Here is a 17,596-nt window from a genome sequence, read left to right as displayed (position 1 = left end):
ATATAGAAAAACAACACTATTTATATATTAAAAAATAAGAAACTACAAAAAAATAAGTGATATGCATGAATAATTAGATAACAGTAAAAAAAATATGAAATAGAGAAAAAGTATTCATAAATAATGAAAATTATTATAATAATAGATAATAATAAACATAATTATAAAAAAGTAAAAAATAGCTAAAACAAGTAAAAAAAATAAAAGATTAAGAAGTAATAAAATAATGATATATATAATTACATAATAATGAAGTATTGAATAATAATAATAAATTATTAAAAAGTAAATTTCATATTATAAAATATCAAAACATATAAAAAAATTTTATAGTTATAGTAAATGTATGAACGAATGAATTATTTAAAAAACTTAAAGTAAAATAAAAATATTAAAAAAAATTATAGGTGACAATATTAAGAAGATACACTCGTATACAGAAATAAATTATATGAAAGAGTAAAGGTAACAATAAAAATACATTGAAAAAGAGTACTGAATATAATAATAATAATAATAATAATAATAATAATAATAATAATAATAATAATAATAATAATAATAATAATAATAATAATAATAATAATAATAATAATAATAATAATAATAATAATGCCTGCAAGACAAGCAAGGATCCTTCTCAAAATAAAAACCGCTTAAAATAAAGGATTCTTGTAATGAACTATAAATATACGCGTTTGAATGTTTTATATAAAAGTTGTTAAACTTTTCAAAACAAGTTGAAAGTTTTTGAATGAACTCTAAATATTATGTATATATAAATATATACAATAGATTTATAAGAAAAAGTAAATAATAATACATTACCGTTATTAATATTTCTGAAGAATCGAAGGCACCAAATAACTAATTCAGTAAGTTCGTTGCTAATAAATAATGATTTTGAAAAGATATAAGAGTAATAATAAGGCATAATAAGAATAAACACCTGAAACAAGAAAACCCGAAAACTTCATGCCATATTTTCAGAAGATAAGTAAAAAAACTTTGCTGAAAAATTATATTCACGTTCATTAAAAAGCTGGACGGTTAACAATGGTTAATTATTCGCGTCATTAACAGAGGGAAAAAATATACCACTGCGCCAAGCGCAAAGCATGCTTTCGGATGTCTGCCATTGGGGAGTGAAGGACAAAGTCTAAAAGTAATTCGAGAAAAGGGTTTTCTGAAAACTTCTTCGTGCTTTTATTCCCGAGACTTTGACTGAACCACTTTAATAATGCTGAATTTTCATTGCGCTCTTCAGTCTTCGTAACATAATAATAATATGAAATTCATTAAAAAATAATACCTCCAAAAAGTGAACATATAATTAGTTATTAAAAATATACCGAATTTCGTTGGAGATTTTCCGATTCCCGTTCGGTTTGTCTAAAAATATGAATAATAGAGGCATTGCCCCTGAAGTGAAAGCAACAAATAAAAATAAGTTTCAAAATACACGTTGGTGGTGGTGCAAAGGCATCTTTCAATAATTTTCATTAATGTAAGTTTGACGTCATCGCAGAGGCTTGGTAGAAGTGTGACCAATAAGCATTTGTTGCCAATTATTATTGACGAATCATCAGCTTCGCTATTATTGCGCACTACAGCATGTCCGTATAAATTGAGGATAAACATTCTCCAATTGTGTGGGCGTAATTGAGCTCTTTCATTGAGTTCATTAAAAATGTTGCTCTAAGAAAAACGTTTTGAGAAACAGTATTTATATTCACGTGTAAATGACATTTAATGAAAAAAATTACCCAACAATTATTATTTGCTCGCACAGAAATAAAGATGATTTAAAATATTTAAAAAATAAAACGAATTAAGTTGTGAATTTTATTCCTAAAAAATATCAAATGCCGATAAAATTTTCGCTAAAAAATATTGAAAAAATTATGGTGAAAGTTGGAAAATGTAATTTTTATGAAGTAATTCGCATTGAAAAGATTGATAAATATGACTTTTGTTCCAGCTTGTCAAAAATTAAAATAAAAAAAACAATACATTTTTTAATTAAAACCGTTAATTATTTTCAACTCTCAGCGTATCTTTAGTAAAATTTACATTAGAAAAACTTTTTAATTCTCAGTATATTTATTGAGTAGATTCATTTTTTAGTATATATAACTTCTTTTAATAAAACAATAAATCTAATAACTTTTTATATAAACTTTATTCTTAAAAATATATTTATTTAAAATATGGAAAAAAATAACTTTATTAACTTCACACTTTCACTATTTTGCTAAAAAAATTTATACTTTTGTAATGACTTTAACTAAAAGTCTACTTTTTAAAATACTTTAAAAAAAATTGCTATAAAAGTTTACTAAAACTCAGAGAAACAATTTAATGTTTCACTATTAAATAGTATAAAAAACTATCGTATATTGAATTATAACAAAGAAAACTATAAATAAAAATTCAGTTAAAATAATCACTATTACTCATTTAAGGTTAATTATTCAACTCATTAAAAGTATTAAAATATTTCAAAACTTCTATAAAAAAAATTGATAATTTCTTTTAAATATAATTAAAATAATTTCATAATTATTATTAATTAGACTTTTTGCAATGAATATTATACATTATTATAACTTGTATAAAATTTTACTAGCATTTCAATAAAAATGTTTACATTCTTCAAAAAAAATTATAGATAAAAAATATTCATTATAAATGTAAAAAAAAATTTAAGAACACGAACACTATAAAAGTTGTAAATCATTAGTTTTTGGTACCAATGAAGCAACAGACTCGTAAGAGGAGTTCTCGTAATCGGATTGGTGCTTATAAAGATAATGGAGATGTTTCGCATAACAAAACGTATCGCGTTCCTTTTAAAATTTTCATTAATAATAAGAAAATAATTTCATAATTTTACTCTAAACAACAAAAAATTTAAATAAGGTGTTTAGAATAATAATAATAATAAAAAGAAAATATTGTGAAATTTTTATGATAGTAAAAAAAAAAGGATTTTATAAAATAATAAGGGATTATTTATATATTATATAATAATATTATTTTTTTTAGCAAATAAATACAAAAATTATATATTATAATAGTGTTGTAATAGAAAATATTCTCATCGTTATATATATACAATAAGCATATTCAAAATAGAATGAGAAAAAATAAAGTACTTTTTAAAGTTACCAGATTGTGTAAAGAGCTAAAACTTTAATAATTACTATACATATAAGATAAAAAATTTCAAAGATTTGTAAGAAAAAAAAAAGCAGACTGATTAAAAAGGAGAGCAATAATATAAAAATATAGGAAAGACCCAATAATATTCGTGATTGGAGGGACAGACGGCGCGGAAGAAGAGCGTGGCTATCGAGTGCAGGTTGGAACAGTGCTTATCGTCTTAATAAGAGTATAAGAAAATAAATTATAATAATACAGTAAAACAGTCATCAAAAATAATGAACAACTTTTATAGAGAAATACCCAATACTCTACAGAATATTTGAATCCACTCCCTTTTAACAACTTCACTGTTTTCAAAGAACACGCCATACGGATCACACGTGTTAAAGGCGCACGACTGCACAATTTCCGGCACGTCAGCGCTTTCCCCTAGCCATTGAAAAAGGCGGTGGCTCAATGACAACAACCGCATAAGGAAAAATTCATGAAATCTTTCGAAGCAATTCGCGGGTTCTTCAGAAACGCGATAAAAAAAAAATGGCGCCAATCTCAATGCCGCTCTCCCGGGGAGCGGTAAGGTGTTAACTTCAACCACTTGCTCTATTGGGAAAATGCCGCTATCACCGGATTGGCCCGAAACAACCGTATTAGCAAGAAGAGAGACGGAAAACATGTCAGCCTGCATTATGCTTGCAACACTGGATTGGTAAGTCTTGAGCCAACCAAGAGTAGCTGTTTTAAGCCAGTGGAATAAATAATGGAGCGATTGCTGGAGATAAGTCATTTGGCAGCAACGAATGTCGACAAAGGAGTTAAATTGGGGCAAGGAAAATAGACGGTACAGCGTGTAACGTCGGCCGCTCCAGACTGCATGCATGTCCACTGAAAAGCTTTCTTTAGACGAGTCGCTCGTTTTTACTGGTTTCTCTTTAACAGTGACACTACTTAACGCACGTGAATTCCGGTCTTCCTCGGGACAGTGACCTTTCTTGACAAAGGGGTCGCCAAAAGCAGGCACAAATAAAAATTCCAGCAGGGTCAATTTATAGTAAAGCTCGCAGTTATTAGTGTCTCGAAAGGGCTCCTTCAAGTCACTGGTGCAAAAGTCGTATAAGCAAGGCAATAAGCATGGCGGTTGAGCATGGGATTCTCCGAAGCGTAAAAAGACGTCACCATAGTTTTTGAGTAACTGGTACACTACTTGATAGAACCCCAACAATTGGGGCTGAAAAGCTGAAGAATGTCGCGTAGGATTTAAGCGGGAAGAATTAGTTCTATGATTTAGTAAACAAGTGATAAACTGCTCCTGAAAAAGACGTGCTAAAGCTTCCAGTTTTGTTGAGGAAGAGGAGATGGTGGGAAAAAGATGCCTAAACACGTTGAGATCTTTGATAGATAAACTGGTCAAGTAATTTCGCGTGGCTTCAACAAATTCGGCACAAAGTTGCTTAAAAAAAGGAATTATTGTATTAAATAAAATATGGCAGCAAAAAAACCTCATTTGAAAGAAATCGAAAGAGCCAATCAGCCACCCACATATTAACGACGGGGCCAATGCCGTCTAAATCCGCAAATAGCATTAATGGCAATAATTGAAAATAAAAGGAAAAAAACTGACCGAGCAACAGCGGTAACGTTATAACCAATCGAAATAAAAAAGGAACAAAAAGGCCAATAGCCTTTATTTTCAGGGCCACAGGAAACTTTGAGGTGTGCGTCATAAAGAATGAGATAACTTTTTCAGCGAAACAAAGGAAAGGAAAGTCCTCTAGAGAGATTTTTCCCTCATTGGTTGATAATTTCACTAAAATATCATGGAGAGATTCGCTGCTAATAAGGCAATTGACTTCCGCGAGGCGTTTAGCAGATATTTTCACAAGAGACGAAAGTCCATCAATAAACTGCTCAGCAATTTCGGTGAAATTACTAGCAGAAGATGATATTATGCCACAAAGTTTCTGCATAACATGTTTATCCTTCACGTTGTGGTAAGCAGACTTCAGTGGACAGATTGTTTTTAAACTACTCATCATTGGTAATTAGAAAATAGTAACAACCCGTTATTTTGGTAGAGATTTTAACGATAAGCAAAAGGTATGTTTCATGGGTCAATCAAACGTACGTGGATTTTAAGATCTTTTCAACATAGACTGGGACGCCCTTCATTAAAAGTTGTGCAATAGTCGACTCTATAATATTCCACTGACCATCCTCTTGATCTTTATCAATAAAAAGAATTTGATAAAGTTTAATAATAAAGGAAATAAATGCAAACATTGAGTTTCTGCACGACTGGAAGAAAAGTAAAGATGAGAGAACAATGCACAACATTCACTACAAAATTGTTCAAGCGAAGTAAATTTTCCTATTGAGAAAATAGTAACATTTACGAAAAAAGTTGAACAGCAGTATGCAATTATTTAAATGAAACAGAATTTATAGAAAAATTAAGTAACAGCCGTATAATAATAATTGGGAAAAAAATTATAAAAAAAATCATGAACACAATTGCATTAATAATAAAGAATACGTTAACAATTAATTAATAATAAATAAAATTAAGATATAATAAATAACAATAGTAAAAGTAAAAAAAGTATTACTAAAAAAAAAGGAAAGAGTCATTTTTACAAACAATAAAAATATATAAACACAATGATTCTATTAATAAAGAAATTGAAAAAAAATTATAAATAAAATACTGAAATATTAAGATTTATTTATTATGTTAAACCTAAAATAAACAGTTAACATTATTGTAGCATTACTGTAAAATAACCAATAGCACGCTATCATGCTAAAAAAGAGAATCAGTCATTGGTAAGAAAGTTTTCGTTAATCATTATAAACATATAATAATAATAGTAAAATACTGATTATTATATTTTTTTTTCCAAAGTTATTAATTATTAAAACTAAACAAAAATTATAATAATTTTACAATAACAATGTATTAAATAGCATTAGGAATATAGAATAAAAACATAAAAAAGATATATAAATATATGCTACTTTTTTTAAAGCAGCAAACAGTTATGGTTATTTTTTACTTATTATTTTAGAAATAACAAAATAAGAGGTAATATAAAATAACCAGAATCAAAAAATTTAGTGTTTAAAGTTTGTAGTTCACGTGCGGGTATGCCATAAACTGAAAGAAAAATAATAAATTTATAAATGTTTTATATAATAATAAAAGTAAAATGTAAAAATATAACAATATAAAATTATAAAATATTCAGAAGAAATAATGAACCTTGGATAGAATCAATGATTGGTAGTTTACTGGGATCAAAACATTCAGAAAAAAATAAGTCAAATTCAGAGCCAATAGAAAGGGCTTCTTCCAGAGTGAAGGGAATTGGATAACACCGCATTTCTGGGTCATAAAAAATATATACAAACATAATAAATGACAAATATACATAACATTAATAGTAAATTAGGTTGTATTTTTATAAAAAATATTTAATGAAAATATTTAAAAAAATATAAACATTGAATTATTTATCGAGACATTTTCATTTTTATTTCATATAGCGTATAATACAAAATACAGTAAATAATAGTAAATATATTGCAAAGAAGAAAGAGATATCTTTTAATGAAACGTTAAGAATAATAAAATTAAAAAAAATAAGTAAATTATATAAAAGAAATATAGAAAAAAGTAAAACAAATAAACTTAAAAATATGAATAAATGTAAAAAGAAATATAAAGTATTAGTTTCTTTTAATATATTAAATATAAAAATTATTAATATCGATAAAAGTGAAACATGTATTAATAGTAAAAAAAGACATTTAACTGACTCAACTAAGTCGTAACAACGCTCAGTATAAAAAGTAATACCAAAACGAATAAAGCTAATCAATGGTAAGAATTAAGTAGAATACCATTTCTAAAATAATATTTTCGGTCCAGGAATTTTACGTATTTAGGAATATGTAAAAGATGGTTTTCCCCTTACAAAATAAATAATGAAATTAATAACAACAATAACAATAATAATAAACCTAAGCGAAGTACAACTCCAGTAATTTTTGTGAACGGGTTTAAAATCAGAATAGTTATAGTAAACCCGTTAGGCGAGGGAGCCGTAATAAACTCTTTTTCTTTTGAAAGCCTGATGAGTAAAATAATATATAAATATATAAGAAAATATATTAACATATACGTAGAGATAGATAAATTTTAAAAATACATATGGATGTACACTAATAATAATAAACAAATAAATATAGTGAGCAATATATATATAATGAGATAATTGAAGATACATAATAATAATAATAAATAAATAAAATAATTACCATATTATCGTATACAGATGTATAATAATGATAATAACAACGAAAAATTATAATAATAATAGAAAAGAGCCTTTCATAAGCCATTTGAACGGTATAATTCTGCAGTATATCATTTCCAATAAAACGCACTTCATTCTTTTATTATTACAAATTATGAAAAATAAATTAAGTATATACGAAATGTTATAAAGACGAGCTTATTTAATATTAATAATCATAGAAAAAAATCACTAATAACATTTATCATATGTATAAAAAAGAAAATAGTCTAAACAAGAAATATAATAAACGTTCAGAAATAATAATTGTTATTAAAATTCTTCTCAGAATAAAAACAATAATTAGTAATAGTAATAATAGGGTTTTTTTAATGAGAATATTGATAAATAAATATCAATTATGTATTTAATTATATTATTAATAAACACTATAAATATTACAGTCAGGTCAGTGGCGCGCTCAAAAAAGTCAAAGGGTAAATAATTTTCTTTGTATAAATAATGATTGGAGAGCAAAAGGTGAAGCTCCTGGAATTTATATAAATATTATCAATAAAAATAATAAACTTTCCTGTTCGTTACCGTTATTATGAACTTAATGATTTAGCTTATAAATACGTTGTATATTATAATTATTTTTTAAGTACTTATTTTTATAGTGTAAATATTTTATTATAGAAAAAGTAGAAAAAAGGCAACATAAAAAAGAAGTTATATTACATATTAAATTATAATAAACTTGATATTTATATAAGAAATGGTATAAAATGATACAGAAAACTAATCAAAAAAGAATTGTAAAATCGAACATATAATAAAAATCATTAAAAGTAAAAGAAGTTTATAATATTTATTAATCAAGAAAAATGTTAACAAATAAATATAATAATATAAAAATGGTTCATTAAAAAGAAGTTACATAAAGTTTATATTAAGACTAATATAAATTTTTTTTTATATTTATAATGTTAAAAAATGTAAAAAAATAAATTAAGAATTTATAAAATTAATAACATTCACAGTATTACGAGAAAACATAATAATTATTAGTCAACATCATCATAATAAAAGAAAAAGTTTGTATGCAATAATTAAAAAAAGAAACATAAAAATATATAGAAGAAATAAAATGTATAAAAATATAAATAATAATAGAATAGTAGCTTTTAATAAAATTATAAATAAAAATATTACGATAAATAATAATATATGAAGCATAAAATTTTAACTTAATAAACATAAAATAAAATAATAAAGAATTGTAAAAAAAGAAAAAATCTGCATTTTCACAAAAATTTAATAAAAATAAATATAATAGAAAAGTAAAAGAAAAAAATATTCCAAAAAAAAAATACATAAGTATACATGAAAATAAAGTTTTTAATAATTAACATAATAACGCAAAAATAAATATAATATGCCTAATAAATTACTAATATTATTTATATCTTAAAGTATATATAAAAAATGACAGCAGAAATAAAGTAAAGCATAAATTTACATATAATACAATAATAATTAAAAATAATAATACTTTAACAAATAAAATATAAAATTTACTAACGATAATAAAATATATAAATGTAAAATATAAAATAAAATTATATGAAAAAAATAACAAAACGAAAAATGTTATAGAAGAATAAAAAATAAAACAAAAGTATGATTACAAAGAAATATTTATCAACAAAGTTAATAATAAGTAATGATTGGTAATAATAAAAACTATATTTACTAAGTAAAAAGTAAATAGAAAAATATTTTTATATATAAAACACACTAAAAGGTTATACAGAAGTTATAAAAGAATTTTATATAAAAATAATGAAGATAATATAATAATAAAGTACACAAAAAAAAATAATTATTATTACTAATATCAATAGGTAATAAGGAAAAAAGGTAATACCTAAAAAAAAAATTTGTAAAAAGTTATTGAAGAACTAAAAAAGTAATAATAACAATAATAAAAGAAACAATATAAGGTCATAAATATAAGTTTTAATAATATTTATAAATTAACTATAAACCAGTATTTAATAAGTTACAAGTAACTAAATTTGAAAAAAGGATAAATAATAATAAAAAGACTATTCTATAAAAAATATGTAATATAAAGAAAAAAATACATAATATATAAATATTTTAAAGAATTATAATAAACAAAACAATACATTATAAAAAAATAAAATATATGAAGATAAATGATAAGAACATTATAATAAATTAAACAAAAAAGCTATAAAGTTATAATAATAATACATTATTATTAGTGAGGTGCTTTAAAAATTGCTTTAATGGCGCTGAAAACTGCACACGAGAAATTGCCTGTATAGTAAAATAAGTTAATAAAAATAATAATTCTTTTAAATAGTATTATCTTTTTAGAAACATGTTTTTTATTTATTTTAAGTAATATAAAAATAGAATAGTAAATATATACATAACATAATAAGAGTAAATAAGATATGAAAAATTATTAAGAATATATTAATATAAAGCAATTATATAGTTAAAAATAAATAAGAAAGGCATATAACTTTTCTAAAATAAAAAGGAATAGACAAACTTTTTCTAAATAAGAAAATTATAATAACAAAAAATATAATAGAAATAATATTAAAATAATTAGTCAATAAACATTTTTATAAAAAATAATATATATTTTTTATGCGTTAGAATGTGTTTTTATGAAAAGAATAATAGTGAAACTCCGTCCGTGGAAAGCGCGTATAAAGAAAAGTTGTAGGGATCTCGCGAAGAATATGTTAACTCGCAAATGCCTTCAACATTACTTTTTAAGTAAACACTCTTTACAAAAATGTATCAAAAAATTTATTAAATATTAAAATAAAAAAATGAGTACTGTTGAGCTTGATTGGTCCCCAGAGGAAATATCAACGAACAATAATTCAGGGCTCCCGTACTTCATAAGAACTATTAATTCTAGAAGAATCGTAATAAGAAAATAATAACAATAATAGAAACTTTAACAAAAAAAGTTAACTATATTCAAAAACTGAAGTTTACATAAACAAAAAAAAAACTTTTGGTAACTAAAAGCTACACATAGAAAAGTTACAAAAATATAAATAACAATAGTAGTGTTCATAATAATAAAAGCAAACCAGGAAAAGTCTGCAGCTCGTAAAAATACGCAATCTTGTCCGATTCGGTGTCGTAGAAAATTTTGTCTTTGTTAACGCCCCCAACAATTTTGCTGGACGGAGCACCTCCCGATCGGAAATCAATGGCACCAATACTTCCTTATAAAAAGCATTAAATTTTTGATTTATTTTACTTATCTAAATATCTCTATATAAATAATCTTAATATTAACCGTCATAATAAAAAAGAAGCAATTTTTTAAGGAATGTTGAGTATCCAAGAAAATAAGAATTCTCCAGTAAGATCATGTATAACGCATCTTCAATTAAACTCTGGCGGCCCACGGAGGAAGTAGCGTCATCTTCCTCCATTTTGATAAGCTTTGAAATATACCTTGAAATGTAAACTTAGTAACAGAGATATTGAGGAATAAAAATAGCGCATAAAAAAAAGTAAACCGATAAAAGATAGTATAAGGAATAATAATGACTACAATGATGATTGCGAAGTTTCTGTGCATATAAAAAATTCGTTCGTCTCATCGCCCACAAAAAAAATGCAGTTTACGATCACGTGGTTGTCACATACGCAATAACAATTGATCGGAGAAATATTATCTACAAAAAATAGTGAAAAAAAATTTGTAAAGTGTGCAGTGGAAAAATTGCACTACTTTTACTATTTACTATATAAACTGAATAAAAGGTAAGGATGATATACGTGCATAATAATAGAGATAAACGAAAAAAAGTGTAACAAGAAAAAGAAAATATAAGATAATAATATAAATAGTAAGAAAAAAGGAGAAGCAATATAAATCTATATATAAATAAAACAAAATGTCTTGTAATATCAGTATAAACATCTATTATATTTGTAATTATAACATAAATATGATTATAATTTAGGTTTATATTATTTTTTTTAAAAAGTATAAAAATATTAACCATAATCACAAAACTTTTCTATAAAAAAAATTTAAATATTTAATTTTTTATTGATTCTAATAAATATAATATTAAAAAGTGAGAAAAGATATTCTCACAATATTCAAAAAATAATAACATAAAAAAATTATTGTACTTTATTATAAAAATAATATAATTGAGTAATATTACTTCAATTTTTATAAAAAGGATAGCAATAAAAAAATATTATATTAATTATTTTTAAAGCATTCCGAAAATTTATTAAATAAAACTTTACTATATACATTTAGCTTCGTATTATTCTGGATTATTTAAAGTAAAACAGAATAATTAAATTTACTATTATCTGGATTTATAAAGCCCTGCATATTATTATATAAAAATTATATATTTTTCTTTTATATTTTTTATTATTATATAGAAAATAAAAATATTTTTGGATTATTACATTATAATCATAAAACAAACCATAAATAAAAACTTTTGAAATATTTCTTACCTTTTAATAATTCATATACTTTCACAAAATTCGTTGTAATAACGGCTATACGAGTCTTCCAAATATAATAATAATAAATATTACATAGAAGATGGTATAAAGATAATAAAATAGATAAATATATATTTAAAATGAAAATTAAGAAAAAAATAAAATGTAGTTATTATTATATAGAAGATATTAAATAGATAAGAATAATAATAATAAAGAACTTAAAAGTAATGGTGATAAATAATAAACAAGATATAATTATAGTTATAATGAGACAAACTTGGGAATTGGGCAACCATATAACTTTCACAACTTTTACGCCTCCTTCAAACTCTTGCATGCCCAATGAAATGGGCAGTTTTGATACTATTTTTCCTATTCTCCAGTTTATTTAAAAAAATTGGACCAATAAGAAGTTGTTTGTATGAAGTTTTAACAAAACATTATGAAAATATATTAAAAGTCAAGAAGTTATATATAAATATCCAATAAAAATTATTCTAATAATAAGTATTATAAGGAAAGTTTATAACAAACAGTTTGCTCAAAACAATATTTTAATGAAAATATAATAAAAAGTATTAGGAGGGTAAATAAATTTATTTTCAATTATTAAAAAAAAAAAAATGAAAAAAAAAATTTGAAGTATTATACAAAATACCAAAATAACATAAAATTGTAACCATGAACGCACAAATAGGTAGATTAAGGAAAGCCGTGTTTATTTATAGCAAAATCATAAAGAAAAAGCAGCGAAGTGTTTATTTAGTACAAATGCACCCAATTTAACCTCAAGAGATACTGCATAAATATAATTATTTATAATTATTAGCTACCAATATGGTCAAAAAGCAGCCTATTTTTATTTAATGGCCTCCGGTTAAAGGGTAAGATGAAATTATTTTCATTACAACTGCCTCCAATTTGATATTTAATAGTTGCAATGACAATTAAATCATTTAATTAAAAACAGAATATATTTATTCAATCGTAATACTATTAGTAACTACGCAGTCAATAGCAACGAATATATAGTAATTGAAAAAAATAGTGAATTTTACGGAACCTTCAGAATTGAGCGTAAAGACCGCTACATCAGTCAAGCCGCAAACAGCAAAATAATAACAGTGCGCTGGCAAAAATAAGGTAATATTATCGTAATAATAAGAAAAATAATACTAAAAAATAGGAATACATATATAAAATCTATATAATAATAATAAAAGAACGATCTAATAGTACAAAATATTAACAATGAAATCACGGTAATAATAACAAAGAAATAATAAAATAAAAATTATTGCAAAAACAACAATTAACAAATATAGCAGGGAACGTCATAATAATAATAATAAACCCGCATTGGGAACAATTGAGAAAATTTCACTAGAAAAAGTAGCAGAGGAGACAACGAGCGCCTTGTTCCTTTCGCTAATCAGAAACTTGGAAAGAAGAAAACTTTGGGTGGCAGAAATAACGTGAACGTTCTGACCAGAAGCGCAAAGAAAATAGTGTACACTGAATTAAAAGAAACCAATAAAAAAACTGTAAATAAATACTAATAATAATAGTGACCCTTCAAGTTCTACGCTTTGCAAGATAACGCGGGAAACTACACGATTGTTCAGTGCATTCAGTAACTCTTCAGACTTCACGGGGACTTCCTCCAGAAAGTTTCGAGGAGTCCGCATGGAAACCTCCTATTAAATATTTAATATTATGATTACCAATATCATAATTATTATCTCGTTTTTATTTATTTATTATGTGGGAAGAAGAAGGTTAAAAAAATAATCCAGCACATTCCTTAGGCGCTTATTCCTTAAATATATCGCCGACCATAATAAATAGCTATCCCACCTGCAACCCACCAGTCTTAAATCAGTCGGGATTAAACAAACTTATAGCATGGGTTGCCTTAAAAACTATGAATCTGCTAATAGACGATTAAAGGGTTTGTATTAAACAGATTAGTGAACTACATGAGAGTAACTGCTTTTATGTACCCAATAAATGTTATTATTTTTAATATTTTTATGAGAGAAAAAAAAGCAACCAACCACATAATTCTCGTTCCCAGAAGGAAAAAAGTTTAGTGGTTTCCTCAAAGCTTTTCCTTTACTTTGCTTAGAGTCTGAACATAAAATATTATATTTATTAGTAGTATAAAAAGGTTACAGTTATTAGCTTCTATAAAAAAGAGGAATTCACTATTTATTTGTCACTCTTCAACAAAATAAAGCTACCGCAACGGATGTAGCAACAAAGCAGATCTATCGCAGTAGTAAGAAAGCTGCCTTCAAGCAATATCTTTAAACAAGTCGCTTTCGCTCCCTTAATAGCTTCCCTCCAGTCCTCTCCCAGACACAAGGCGTCTTCCACGTGGTCCTCCACGTAGTCGGACTTCATAAAATCTTCTGTATGGCAGCTGAAAGAACGAACGGGAAGGCCGTCCGCTTTAAATTCTCTGCATTGCTGAAGCAGATCTGCAGGCACAGCATTCAGGGCCCGGCAAGTTTCAGAAGCGTTGCAATCGCAGTAGAAACTCGACTTTCTTTATTTTTTTAAATATATTTTTTTAATATTTTCAGTAAACAATTTTCAAAAGATCGCCAATTATAATAATTCAGGCATATTATATATACCTAGCAAAAGCAACGTCGTGTCCGGAATGGCAGACCTTGACGCAAACTACACAACACCCTATGACGTAAGCAATGTTCAAATAAGACAGTTGCATGAAAAATAGAGACGGAATCAAACCCTCGTATTGCTGCAAGTTGCATGTATAACAGTGATACCAGCACTGCTCGGTGAATTTGGAGCCTGTCTGGGCGTAGGTGCACGTGAAGAGGCCCTCCCCCCCGCCAACAACTTTTCTTCTCTTATGGCCGGCAAAAGGCTCGGTAGATGCGCCAACCAGGCTGACCAGTTCTCTAAAAAGACTGAGAAGCTCTTCGGCGCAATACAACGAGTAAGGGGACTTTTCCGCTGCTTCTGTCCAATTATAGAACAGTTGGCAGTAGCTCTTCAAAAGAGCGGGAAAGGCGCCGTCATTGTGTTTATAAATTGCGCCAAAATATAGCAGTGATCTCATCAAAGGCAGTAATAAACGACTCGGCTGCGTCTCACCAAGTTTCTTTATTACTTCTACAAGCGACACCCACAGCGAAGATTTCAAAATGGGATTGCTCTCGACCAGTGAGAGATGATACATTCTTTTCAGCCCCAACAATCCTCGCAAAAAAGAGAGCGCAGCATCCGTTAGCGACTGTTTCGAGCTGAAAAAGCAAAATCTGAACCAATCAACTACTGTTGTGCGGGGAGAATCTGATTCGTAAAACACTTCCATGGTTTCCCCAGCAGCTTTCAAGACGCAAGAAAAATAATGATCCGACTCAGGGTGTGCAGGTGTTGTAGACTTTTCTAGTATGTTATTAACGCTTCTCGCGTAGATACGCAAGCTTGATTCGATAAAGTTTTGAAAACTCGCTCTGCATTTATATAATGAGGTGAACTGACATATTTATAATGAAAATAATGATAAACAAACGCGTTGTTATAAGCAAAAGGCTTAAATATAAGGGAGTGAAGACTCGAAAGTAAAACGTAATAAACATTTCCGGCCTCAATTTGAGTGGCCTGCAAAAATATGACATAATAAATTAACCAATCAACATTAAAAAACTTTTTGTACCAATAAAAAAGCTGAAAAGGCCTCATCTAAAAGTTCACATAAAATAACTCGTTCATCAGCGTATGCAAGCTCGTTTGTAGTTATACACAAAAGATTATTGGATAAAACAGTGTCGAAAATATGGGCCGACCCCAACATGTTATACACGCGGAAGCTGAAATATTATAATGATTGTATAATTTTGTGAGTATTTAGATATAAGATTCTCAATAATATCATTATTTTGCATGTTTATATTTTTATTCATAAACCTCTCGCTGAATTTCTTATCACGCAGCAAAAGTAATTTAACAATGTCCACGTGGTCTTCAGTCACTAAAAAAAAAGAACGGCAGATTGTCTTTAAAAAACGTTCTTGACAAAAAAGTTGCTCGATTTTTGCGGAAAAACAATTTTCTACCAAAAAAAAGATTTGAATTACTATGAATGAATACACATAACATAAATAAAGTTATAAAGTTTACATCAAAAAAACAAGTAATAATAAAAATATAAAAAGGTTATTATTTATATATAAAAGAGGCAAACCTTTTTCGTATAGATTCACGCAAAGCCGCAAAGTCGAACTAAACAGATGACATAGAGAAGTGTGAAAGTTACAAACAAAACTGTGCGCATTTAAAAGTTTCTGTGAAGCACATTCAAGATCTACGGCACAATGAAATTTTATAATAAAAAATGCATACAAATATACATTTTTAAAAAAATAAAAAAAGTTTATTAGAAAATAATACAGAATAAGTAAGAAAATAAAAGTATTATATTAACAAAAGGAAAAATAAGAAAGTTTAAAAACAAAAATGATATGAGATAAAAAGAAATTAAAAACTAACAAAAAGTTTTGAAACTAAAAAAAATTATAAATAAAAGTTCAAAATTAATTCAAAAAAAAAGAAATTAAAATTAGTATAATATAAAAATAAACAAAGCATTTGAAAAACTATAAAAAATTTTGTAAACAAATATAACAAACAAATTTGAATGCAATTATAAAAATAGAAATTAATATAATAATATAAAGATATATAAAAAATAAAAAACTAACAAAATTTTTAAATTAAACAAAGGTAATAATAAATAAAATTTTAAAAATAATTAAAAAATAATATTATTAATATATAATAGTATAACGAGATGAAAAGAAATAAAAAACTAACAAAACATAAAAGTTTATGAATAAGTATAGAAAAAAATAATAAAAAAAATCAATAATTTTACAACAACAAAAATTTAAAAAGTTTATTTTAAAAAAGAATAAAAAAGTTGTACTATAAATAAAATTTAAAAAAAATCATTTAATAAAATTATAAAAAATATAAGAAAAAAAAAATTTTAACAATACAAATAAAAGTCTCCCATAAAAGTAAATTGAAGCAAACAAAAAAAAGTACCCAAATCTCCGTCGTCTAAAAAGGCGAAATTTTCTTTCAACGACTTTTTCATATTAATTAAACGGTCCCAAAAACTTAATATTTTCAGATTTTTACTTTCTTTAGAATTTTTGTTAAGCAGCAAATAAATAAATTTCCAAATTTTTACTGAAACTTCATATGATATATTATAATCTAAAGAAATGGCAAAAACGTGGATTAATTTGGAGCGATCCGCGGATAAAAGCGGCTCAAAAGATTCACTAAGTAGGTAACTATAAAATAATAATATTATTATTAAATTATCTTCGAAAACATTTTTTATTATCTAAAATTAAAACTAATTTAATATCGTAATTGATGAAAGCTAAAAAGCTAGTTAATGGTAAATGTAACTTATAATTTATTATGAAAGTTGTAAAAAAATTATTAAAAAGAATGAAGACATCATACTACTCAATATAAAGATCTATATAAAACCTAAACAACTCGGAAAGTTCCATTAGTAGCTGCAAATGCTT

General features: G+C 25.6%; 2 protein-coding genes across 2 annotated transcripts; both read right to left on the bottom strand.

Annotated features, from left to right (window-relative positions):
- Positions 1-363: 363 nt before the first annotated feature.
- Positions 364-7,261, bottom strand: LOC135145742 (uncharacterized). Its single transcript, XM_064077889.1, has 18 exons — positions 7,186-7,261; positions 7,066-7,134; positions 6,425-6,547; positions 6,263-6,319; positions 5,444-5,533; positions 5,291-5,387; positions 4,787-5,190; positions 4,665-4,729; positions 3,469-4,615; positions 3,302-3,384; positions 2,754-2,849; positions 1,463-1,698; positions 1,353-1,392; positions 1,099-1,268; positions 950-1,042; positions 829-887; positions 654-761; positions 364-371 (listed from the first exon to the last, which is right to left on the bottom strand). The coding sequence occupies exons 3-18, from the start codon at positions 6,543-6,545 to the stop codon at positions 364-366; spliced, it is 2,874 nt and encodes a 957-aa protein (XP_063933959.1). The 5' UTR covers positions 6,546-6,547; positions 7,066-7,134; positions 7,186-7,261.
- A 102-nt stretch (positions 7,262-7,363) lies between these two features.
- LOC135145741 (uncharacterized) lies at positions 7,364-17,177 on the bottom strand. Its single transcript, XM_064077887.1, has 23 exons — positions 17,097-17,177; positions 16,234-16,353; positions 15,957-16,101; positions 15,706-15,859; positions 15,562-15,650; positions 14,772-15,502; positions 14,654-14,711; positions 14,255-14,562; positions 14,069-14,142; positions 13,584-13,708; positions 13,366-13,526; positions 13,075-13,140; positions 12,289-12,383; positions 12,018-12,072; positions 11,083-11,206; positions 10,822-10,982; positions 10,610-10,747; positions 10,348-10,427; positions 10,194-10,292; positions 9,744-9,809; positions 7,923-8,009; positions 7,524-7,617; positions 7,364-7,386 (listed from the first exon to the last, which is right to left on the bottom strand). The coding sequence occupies exons 1-23, from the start codon at positions 17,146-17,148 to the stop codon at positions 7,364-7,366; spliced, it is 3,105 nt and encodes a 1,034-aa protein (XP_063933957.1). The 5' UTR covers positions 17,149-17,177.
- Between the last annotated feature and the right edge of the window lie 419 nt (positions 17,178-17,596).

This window comes from Zophobas morio, unplaced genomic scaffold (assembly GCF_036711695.1).
Source record: "Zophobas morio isolate AGI-343-1 ecotype UQ-CSIRO unplaced genomic scaffold, CSIRO_AGI_Zmor_V1 ptg000179l, whole genome shotgun sequence".
In the NCBI taxonomy this organism is placed as follows: Eukaryota; Metazoa; Arthropoda; class Insecta; order Coleoptera; family Tenebrionidae; genus Zophobas; species Zophobas morio.
The sequence above is the reverse complement of the archived record's forward strand: the minus strand, read 5'-3'. Positions and strand labels throughout refer to the sequence as shown.

Excerpts from the sequence above, each read along its gene's own strand:
- LOC135145742 (XM_064077889.1), bottom strand. The coding sequence starts at position 6,545 with ATGCGGTGTTATCCAATTCCCTTCACTCTGGAAGAAGCCCTTTCTATT. Across the intron at positions 4,616-4,664 it reads TTCGATTTCTTTCAAATGAG|CAACTTTGTGCCGAATTTGT; the intron begins GTTTTTTTGCTG and ends CCTTTTTTTAAG. Across the intron at positions 1,699-2,753 it reads ACGAGTCTGTTGCTTCATTG|AGCAACATTTTTAATGAACT; the intron begins GTACCAAAAACT and ends CGTTTTTCTTAG.
- LOC135145741 (XM_064077887.1), bottom strand. The coding sequence starts at position 17,148 with ATGAAAAAGTCGTTGAAAGAAAATTTCGCCTTTTTAGACGACGGAGAT. Across the intron at positions 16,354-17,096 it reads TTTAGACGACGGAGATTTGG|ATCTTGAATGTGCTTCACAG; the intron begins GTACTTTTTTTT and ends ATTGTGCCGTAG. Across the intron at positions 16,102-16,233 it reads CGTGAATCTATACGAAAAAG|AAAATTGTTTTTCCGCAAAA; the intron begins GTTTGCCTCTTT and ends TTTTTTTGGTAG.